Genomic DNA, 10,266 nt, shown 5'->3' with positions numbered 1-10,266 from the left:
GCTCTTTCGTTATTTCATAAATTAAAAATTAATCAAATTAAATTCAAACATATTTATATACTTCAGACAATTTTTGAATAACTATCTTCTAATGGAAAAACGGCCGGCGGGGGGGGAGGGGTTGAAAATTATTAATGTTCGCAAGAGGGAGCCATAGGAATGAGAAATGGTTGAAAGGGGGCCATGGACAAGAAAAGGTTGAGAACCACTGCGTTAGACCATTAGGACCATAGTTGCGTGAAATTACGGTATATCACTTTCAACAATTTTTATGCAGATGAATCAATTTGTTTCCAAAATTTTACAATTGAGTCCAGTGATAACATTAATTGTCGGGCTTTTAAAATATATATAAATATTTGTGTATATATATATATATATATATATATAATATTCATAATATATATATATATTTGTATATATATAATCAGCAGACTCAATATGATGAACTCTAATTTTAGGAATTTTTTGGGGGAAAATATCATTAACAGGAGCAATTGTGATGAAGATTGTTTCGTTAAATGGGAGGTCAATGGGTTTTCATCCACATTAGAATCATTGATAATATTCTCTATGAAAATCGATTCGTATCACCAATTATTGACATTATAGCCGAGGTGTCTTTATAACCGAATTTCATTGCGTATATTTCTTCTCTTCCAGAGGATGATTTCGATGAATCGGCCATGATGAATCCCGATCTGTTTGAAGGTGACATTTTGGGAATCGATCCAGAAGACGTGAGTTTTTATGCCTGAATTAATATTCATAATTTCGAATAGGTGAAAATATTGAAAAATAAATGGTCACTCAAAATGACCTGTAATCATCATTGACGGTGCTTTTGATGGGTTACTCAAATGATGTCTCATTTATTAAGACCGAAATGCAATGACGATGTTGCATAAAAGATGGCCAAACAATACTATCCCTTACAAAATCATGCCGGAATTAGGTAAAAATGAAAATCCAATCAGTTATGTAATATCTGAAGTTATATAATATGTCTTAACGTGTGTTCGTCAGATTGATATGATTAATATATCATATTTCTTTTGATACTAGCCAGTAGGGAATCACTGATCAAAGGTGCAATGAAACACATCTCAGATAAGACGTGTATCCGTTTTAGACCAGCGACTCCAGACGATGATTACTACCTTAAAATTTTCGTGGGAAAAGGGTAATTTTTCAAGATAATATAATGAAAATTTTGTTTTTATTATTATATGAAATCGACTTTGAAGTCCTGAGGTGAAATCATTCGTCGTAATTGAAATCTTTAGAGGTACATTATAAAGATATACAAAAATCAGCGGAATACGAAATTTAGTTCCAAATCCTTATACTAGCAGATATATGCCATTGTGAAATGTTCGGCTATTGTCTGAAAGCTTGAGAAGAATGCATGTTCAATCTTTTGGTAGAACTATGTTTGAACGTCTGTAGGAGAATTGTACGCAATAATTTTGAGTGTACCGTTCGAAAATCGAATGAATTTTAATTATGCATGCTTTGACAAGCAAATGTGGCGTAGTTGCTTGTCAAAGCATTTTCACCGAGTGGTGGTGACGAAATGAATGTTAACTATGTGCATAGGATTGATGCATGTTTGCAAATCTTGTAGTGGCGTGTGTGGCAGCCTTTGCAATCAAGACTTTAGCTTAAGGGCATTCATTCACGTAACTGCAAGCTTAACATGCATGCAATCTTTTTTGTATAAACATGATTCAGTAAGAGAATTTTACGCAAGCATTTTGATTGCAGAAGTGATTTAAAGATTGAATGAATTTTCATTACGCATGCTGGCACGAGCCATGTCTGAGCAAGTGAAACTGGAGGTGCGCACCTAACTCGTACCAGGTTTCATCGTTGAGTGTGCTCTGTTTGATGTTGATATGTTTTGTTGGCGGTTTTCTTTCGTACACCACAAGGCAGTCAAAGTGAGCTCAGCTCTCTCTCTCTCTCTCTCTCGCCGGACAACATAATCCAAGTACAAACTTATACTTGTGCATGTTTTGAACAAAAACTTTAAACATGCTCACCTGTAAAGCTTGCAGTTAGTTGTGCAGCAGTTATAGAAGTGTCGCATATAGCGCAGAATGGTCTACTGTTGCATGCGCTGGTCCAGAAAACACGCCAAGGTTACTGTTTTTTTTAAAATTAAGAATTGGGAACGCCAAATTGATGCTTGCCCCCAAACAGCACTGTAAAATTTTGTTTTCATTTGCCGCCTTGGGCTAAAGCGGATGATTAAGGTGACAAGAGTGTACACTCTTGAATCTATGTTACATATCAAAGTTGGCCTTCATGTTATGCATATCACTTGCACGACCTGGAGCTAAATCGCATTCACATTTCCAATTAAGAAAGCCAACATCAGTCGGCCCTAGTTTTAACAGTCCAAAAATAAACTTTAATCCAATATCTTCATACAAATATTGCAGTAAAATTTAAGAAATCGTTTCAGACTTGACAAGTTGATTTGAATGTTTTCTCTGTCTCAGGTGCTACTCTTACATCGGCCGGGTCCTAAGACCACAACCTCTTTCACTTGGTAGAGGGTGTTTCCTGCACTCGACCGCAGTACATGAACTGTTGCATGCAGTGGGATTCTACCACGAGCATTCGAGATCCGACAGAGATGATTCTGTCGATATCCTCTGGGACAACATCTCGACAAGGCCAGGTACGTCCACACTCATATACAATATGCGCAACAAATCGCTAAACTTTCTGAGCAACAATTTGCGCAACAAATCGATAATTTTGTCGATAAACAAGTTGCGCAAAATTTTCGAAACACGTCTATCGACTTTATCACATCTCCAGACACATTCGGTCGGTAGAACATCATGAACAGTGAAATTGCTGCCTGTGGCATCGCTGCTTGTGTGTACAATAATTATTTTTAATCAGTATAAAAAGGAAGAAGAAACGTTGGTGGACACGGAATGTGTATTAGCAGATGGTCTTAAATATGGGATCGAATTTCTTGAAAGGTTAAAAGTAGACGATGTCTCAGGTTTTCGAAACTTCACTCGACTAACTCCGGCAGAGTTCGAAGAACTACTACAAATGGTTGGAAGCAGAATATCAAAAGCAGAACGAACACTGTCATAGCTGCAGGTGCGGAATCACAGGGTTCGTAACAAAAGTTTCACAAAGTTTTGAAACCACGTTCTTGCAAAGTCAATGAAAAAAATGACAAAGAAAATGATTCTGTTGCAGGGACACGTGGAAAACACCCAAAGTGGGGGAACGTCGGAAATGTTTTTTTGCATTTAATTTCTTTCCTACTCATTTACCCTCTGGTAGTTTGCATATTTGAATAGAGGGCGCGGTAGCCCAGGTCGATAAAATACTCTACTAAAGCATGTTTAGAGGTTTCGCGAGTTCGATACCCGGTTCGTCCTTGTCAGATAATTTTCCTGACACAGGGTGCAACAGAAATGGGGACATGACAGTAGAAAAAACTGCTACTTCAGGGAGTTTCCCCCCCCCCCAATCGAGGTGTTAGCGCACCAGCCTCTCGATGAGTATAAAAAAACAAGCTTGCCGTTCGGAATCGGCAATAAATTGTAGGTCCCCCGTCTAATTATCCCTCGCGCTTATACTGTACTGTGGCAATCACGTCACCCTCTAAGTTAGGGGTCTTGAACGCATGCCGCGAGGCCACCCTCGAAGCTTTTTGAAGTGGTCCGCCGTTGAAAACGCTTACATAAGTACAGAATTTATAGGAACACTGCAAAGAAGCTTCCCCCAACGAAGAAATGATTTACAGAAAATTAAATGCTGATAGAATTATATTTCAAAACTATTTAAAGGAAAAAAAATTCAGAGCTAATGCCAGAAATAACTTCACAATAATCGAGAAATAATTTCCATATCAATGACATAATTTCAGAATTACAAAAAGAAATAATTTCAGAATTGGTGGAAAAAAAGTATATCGTATTTCATGATTATATGAGAATTCATAATTGACAAAAAATGTTCGCAGAATTATTGGATTAATGATATTATTATTGTATTTTCAGAATAAATGAAAAACATTAAAATTAGGGCTGGGAATCGGCTAAAATTTGTAATTGGTAAATCAAAAAAGATTTAATCGCTTAATTAACCGATTAATCGAATTCTAATCGAATACTTTTGTGACCAAATGATATTAATAGAAGCTGTAAAAATATATTTTATTCATTTCACTCATCTATTCGGTAGATGTAAAGCAATATAGGAATAGGTTGAAAATCAAAACTGCCCATTTCAAGCAACTTAATATGCTGAACATAATTTTTTACTGCGATTGAAAATTTATCGATTAACCGACCCGATTAATCGATTAATCGGCTAGCCAATTGTAATATTTCCAGAATTATTGAAAGAATTTTCAGAATAAATAAAAAATATTAAAACATTTCCAGAACTCTTCAATTTTTTTTAAGGAAAAACTACTCAGAGAGTACGGACACTCTACTTGTAAACACTCTGTATATGAACACAAATAAATATCAATTTTATTTTATCTTTCAGGTGCTGCACGTGCGTTCAGGAAACTCAAGCCTAATCAGAACATATTGTACGACAAGTTCGACTTTGATTCCATCATGTTGTACGGTGACAACTTCTTCAGTAAGGGTTCAGGGGGTCTATTACGCTCATGTCGTTATGCCCGCGTTTCAAACGTGTTTGGGGTTTGCGGTGCATTGTGGGATAGATTTACGTCACCATCGCTAAAGGTTGATTTTTCTCACATCGTTACTAGCGATTTTCGTTATCGACATCGCTACGTGAAACGTTAACTAACGAGAACCGGAGACCACTCGTTATGTTCGCGTTACGGAAATAAACATGGCCGCTCGCGCGTACATTTTTCGATGGTGAGAGCAACGGAGACAAATTAGTTAGAATTGGAAATTATTCATTCATTATTAATTTATCAAGTTGTTCATTATAATTCTCTGAATTACATTACTTAATTTAGTAACATGATTCAGAGACAGCATTATCGTTTAAAATGTTATCTGTACACATACTGATTGGAGAAAATTATTTATAGTGGTAAATCGCTATAAATTATTATACTCGGTACAAAGATAAATCACTCTACAAAACTTTTTTTTTTTTAATCTTGTATGGAAATGTCTTTATTCTAATCTTAAACTCATCTCAATATAAGAATATTATTTAACTGGTAAATCTCTCTATCGCGATGTTTTCAAGACATTTTGAAATTCGCTCAATATTTTTTTTACATCTCGTTCGAAATCGACGTCAATATTTATTTAAACGTCTCCAGATTTTCCCCTTAATTCGTTTAATAACATTGATATTTTGTAATATGAATTAAGTATTGCTACTTTCTGTGCAGTACACAGAAGTGTAATGCAGTAAACACCATTACACACACACACACTATACTCTGTACACTATAAAAAATCGAAGTAAATTTTATTAATCAACAAATAAATGTTTTCTAATCCTTGAGTGCATTTTCTGATCGGAGTATAAAAAAGATGTCAACAACAGTGTAAATTTGGTGGTACTTCATTTTCATGTGTGAAACAAGGAAACCAATTTTCTAATTAATGATGTAAATAAAAGGTTACTTGTTCTTGATTTTGACTTAATATCAAGACGGTAGATAAATGTGTTAAAAACATGGTAAGATATGATGATATTTTTGATAGTCGTTTTGGAAATTCATAACATCATTGAACTTCAACAATAGAAAATCATTTTTTAAACGTAATAATTTAGAAAATTTCCCCGCGCGCCAGTATCATGTGCGTGCATAGCCTACCTTTTTCTCAAATATTTGATGAAAATAAAAATAATCCGGATGAATTTAAAAAAATGCAGCTTAGAAAATTAGGGACAACCAACTAACACTAACGCGTACAAATAATTAAAATAATAATAACGCACGTGCTGCAGCACTCGTTGATAGTGATGATGATTATCAGCAGCGGAGAAAATTATCCGATTGGTCCATCCCTTCCGGAGCTAACGCAACTCTCGGACCAGGGAGTTTTTCGTAAAATAGATAACGACATACCGCTGGTTGCTGAGAAAAATCAAGTTTTTGACGATGGTCGCTGAGATTTGCGTTATGAGGCTCGTTGAGAATTTGCGTTAAGGGCGTGACGTCACTAACGACCTCGCTGTATAACGACGTGAGCGTAATAGACCCCCAGGTTTGGAGACGATGGTTTCCAAGATACCAGGAAAAGTAATCGTTAGTACGCACAAGAAACCTGGACTCAGCGAGAGCGACATCTATCGAGTGAAACAGCTGTACGAATGTAAAAACTAAATACGATGTTGGGTCTGTAGAATAAAAATGTCCGTTTACGTTTGCATGTTTTTACTTATTGCAATAATCGAAGTACAGTAAAACCTTTCTTTTGCGGACTCTCGCGGGACAAAAAAGATGTCTGTAAAAGAGATGTGACCTATCGGAGAAGGGGTTTCCGGTTTAAAATGTATTGTATAGTATCAGCATAATAACTGAAATGGTTTTTATTTGTGTATAAATAGCGAATGAAAATGGTGCCCGTTAAAAAGGGGTTCGATATGCATTATGCAACTGCAGTAATGCAGTTTACTGCATAGATAGCATTTAAATACAGAAGAAATACTGTATTGTACAAAGTTACTGAATTTACATATATTGGAAAAACTGATCAGTCGCACTGTGATGGATTTTGCTGAGTGCTTTTCAACTCCTTCAAAATGTATTTTTAGCTGAACGACTGACTTACTTTCCGTCACTTAGTTTATAGGAAAATGTATTCAATCAATGCATTGAATTCATTTGTAAGAGCACGAAATCTGCTTTTACGTTTTTCATTGTATTCGAGGCATCAAATTTTTATCTTGGGGATAGAGAATGACGATTATATTAGAGCTGGCAATACTAAACAGCGTGGAATAATATGTCAAGGTGGAAAAGTCATGCCACACTTTTCCCCCTCTTTTGACATATGACATAGAGTTTTTGTAATCGAGAGTTATTCATATCATATTTATGTGTCATATTTTTGTGTCAAATAGTAGATATGTGTCATGTGTTTTGTGTTGTAAGAAAATTAGTTTGTTGTAAGTTGGGAAAACGAGTAGCTTGCACACCTATTTTTTGTACACACGGTATGTGTTTTCGAAATTTTTGATTTTCCACACGATGTCGTGGACTTTGAACCGATTTTTCTAAATTAATCCCCTGGAATTATTTTGCTCCTTGGTGTCAACAGTGAACCGATTTTGAGGAATCTTTGTTGGAAAAATTAAGAGTTTGTAAAAATTTAAATTTGTTCCAGGATAGTGAGGCAGGAGATGGCCATTTTTCGAACTTTCGTTTCCGATCTCGAAGGTGACGCGGAGAGAATATTTTTTTTGTTTGTTTGTTTATTTTTGCAGAGGGAAACACACAAAATTACCGCTTTTCGTGTTTGAAACTTTTTGCAACGTCATCAGAATTTTTCTGGAGGATGAGACATACATGCTGATCTATTTTGTGGAATCATTAATTAAGTAATTCATTAATAATTTCTTTTTTTTGAAATGGAAACTTACACACGTGCCGTTGATATTTGTTAACGTTGAATTTGAATAATAATTCTGATTGGAAAATATTTAGATAATTCAAGAAAGTGTATTCTATGTGTCATCTTGAATTTAAAATCATGTGTTAATTAATTTTTTTAATTTTCTCTGTCATATGACGAAATTCTTTCTGTATCATTAATTATGCGTCGAAGTATGTCATGTGACCTATCATTGGAACGCGGAATTAATTTCCCGTCTAATGGTAAAATTTGATTTGTATTTTTTTAATGATGTGTGTGTATAATTAAGCGTTTTCCTTTTTGTATAACATTTAGTGCATTGTCCTTGGGATCAGAAGAATCTCCCCGTAGGAAGAAAGTTTCGTTCAGGGCGTTATTTTGTCCGGATTTTAGACATGCCCTTTCACCTTAATTGGTCAAAATTGATGTCATAAAAATTTACGCCACGAATCAAAGTGTGCGCATTTTCGAGGCCACGCCCACTTTTCATTTTACTTATACCCTCGAAACGTCGGTGGGTTGGTCATTCTTTGGTCAGTTTTTGTTAGTCGTTGGTCAGTCTTGGTGCAGTCTTCCGTGTTTTCTCTCGTCGAGAAAAACGCGGTAAATTTGATGTTTGTAATGTGAAATCGTTCTCGCGAGATGTTGCTTTCGCTACCGCAGTAGTTTCTTCATTTTGTTGCCGAGGCAATCCTGAAGCCTGTCACCATGTCCAGAGCAGAGCCTGTTGTGCCAGCGGAGAAGGATCCGGAGAGTTTTGTCCTATCTTGGATAGACCGCCTGTTTCCCGATGCCCCTAGAACTTGATTCGAGATCCAAGAACTGTGGCAGGAACACTGACCCCTGGATGGCAGAACGTCGAGTCACTCGGAATTTGTGAGTATGTGAGGTATTTCCTCTTTGTTTCTCTCTCTCATTCACCTGTTATTTTGAGTCCATGGCGGTGATCCGAAAATTTGTAAAGTTTTTGTTAATATCATGATTTCTTTGAGGTTAGATCAAACTCCCCCCCGTTGAATTATTCAGTCAAGTAGAAATTTCTTTAATGTGTCTTAATGCTAATGATCGCTATGGCAATGCACCCATTTGTGTTTATTTTAATATGTTTGTTTCGCTGTTTAAAGTAAAGGTTTGTTAAATGTTGATGTTGGAAAAGCATTTATTTTCTGCTATAAGAGACTTTTGAATTTGCTCAATGTCAGTTCTGAAGTATTTTAAATGAAGCTGCTGTATTGTTAAAATATCTCATTGAGGAAGAAAAGTAATTAAAATTTAATTATCTTAACTATTATAAATGGGTATGTGTGACTTGTAGTAATTTGGTTTTTTTTTTCTTGTTTTCATGTGGTAAATGTTAATTAAGATGGAACACTAGCACTCCCCGTTGATAAGGGTTATTTTGTGGTCAAGGTAACCACGCTCTGTATGCCCTATTCGAATCACTGGCCAAAGTGTTGAACGATATTCATATAAGGAGCAAAATGGTCATAGGTCTCGTAAATAAAATTGTTATGGTAAAATATATCTTTTGGGGAGAACACCATAACATATTGGTGCCGTGTTCTCTATAGAAAATCCAACATAACATATATACGAGCATAAAATATACGAACACAACAAGTAACGCGTGTGTGATTTCAGATTCTAATCTGACATCAGAGTTTCCAAACATTAACAAACTTCAAGCCAAAATATCATTCAAGAGTAGCCAAATAGTAAAAAAATTGATCAAATTTGTAAACTTGTGCCACCAACTAGTAAGGATTATTGGAACCAAAATTGCAATTATTTGTGTCCAGACAGGGTACTTGGTGTGATGAAAGTGGTGTCCGTTAAACAAGGGTTCGATGTGCATTATTTAAATTAGCTTTTCGCAGGGAAATTTTTATTTGGCCGTAAAATAGCGTTGAGGGGGTGACCGTCAAGATGGAGTTTTACTGTACCAATACCTGCACACATAATAACAGCAAGATGGGGTTGGCTTCATATTTGAATCAAGTCCATATTCTCTGTTAATAATGGTGAACCTTGGATACCTCCGGTTAAAAAAAAGTATCCAAATAACGTGTGGACCTCACAGATACGCATTAAATAGATACATTTCATTTATACTGCAAGGGGTTGTTGTGACCCTTTATAGTCTCTGGGATAATAATTTCTCACCACTAAAATTTAAATTATTTAATAGAATTTATTCTATATCTTGTGAAATTATATGAAGTTGGGAATGTTGTTCATAGATGCAAAAAGCATTTCATTCATATTAGATTCATCTCCTGCCTTCAATTAATGTTTCTTCATGAAAGTGGGAAGTACAGGGTGATCCAAAAGTCAACAAGCAACCCGTTATAAGAAAATTAATTCTCTCTCTCTCTCTCACACACACACACGCGCGCACACACACACACACACACACACACTGTATATCTCCCAGTTGTTCTGCGTCATCAAACTATATAGTTCGAATAGACAACATTTGTGAATACAAAAACATAGTTCGTTTCAAAATGTTACAAAATATATTCAAATTGTGAGCCTTTTGCGTGAATGCAAGCGAGTGCGCGTTCTTTTTGCCAGGTTTCTGGCCACTTTTCTCAGGGCACTCACGTTTTCAATCTTCAATTGTATAGTTTTTTTTAGTTAATCATTGAAATGGGGGAATTATTCGTTCGTCTTCGGGTGTCTTCACAAGAAA

General features: G+C 35.7%; 1 protein-coding gene across 1 annotated transcript; it reads left to right on the top strand.

Annotated features, from left to right (window-relative positions):
- The first annotated feature begins 885 nt into the window (after nucleotides 1-885).
- On the top strand, nucleotides 886-4,892 carry LOC149084474 (astacin-like metalloprotease toxin 5). Its single transcript, XM_089234887.1, has 4 exons — nucleotides 886-955; nucleotides 1,066-1,183; nucleotides 2,508-2,689; nucleotides 4,537-4,892. Exons 1-4 carry the CDS (start codon nucleotides 892-894, stop codon nucleotides 4,803-4,805), a joined length of 633 nt encoding a protein of 210 aa, XP_089091013.1. The 5' UTR covers nucleotides 886-891; the 3' UTR covers nucleotides 4,806-4,892.
- The last annotated feature ends 5,374 nt before the right edge of the window (nucleotides 4,893-10,266 follow it).

The sequence above is a fragment of the Pholcus phalangioides genome, unplaced genomic scaffold (assembly GCF_987345545.1).
Source record: "Pholcus phalangioides strain wild (caught in Gottingen) unplaced genomic scaffold, Ppha-v1.0 ptg000008l_1, whole genome shotgun sequence".
NCBI classification, from domain to species: Eukaryota; Metazoa; Arthropoda; class Arachnida; order Araneae; family Pholcidae; genus Pholcus; species Pholcus phalangioides.
The sequence above is the reverse complement of the archived record's forward strand: the minus strand, read 5'-3'. Positions and strand labels throughout refer to the sequence as shown.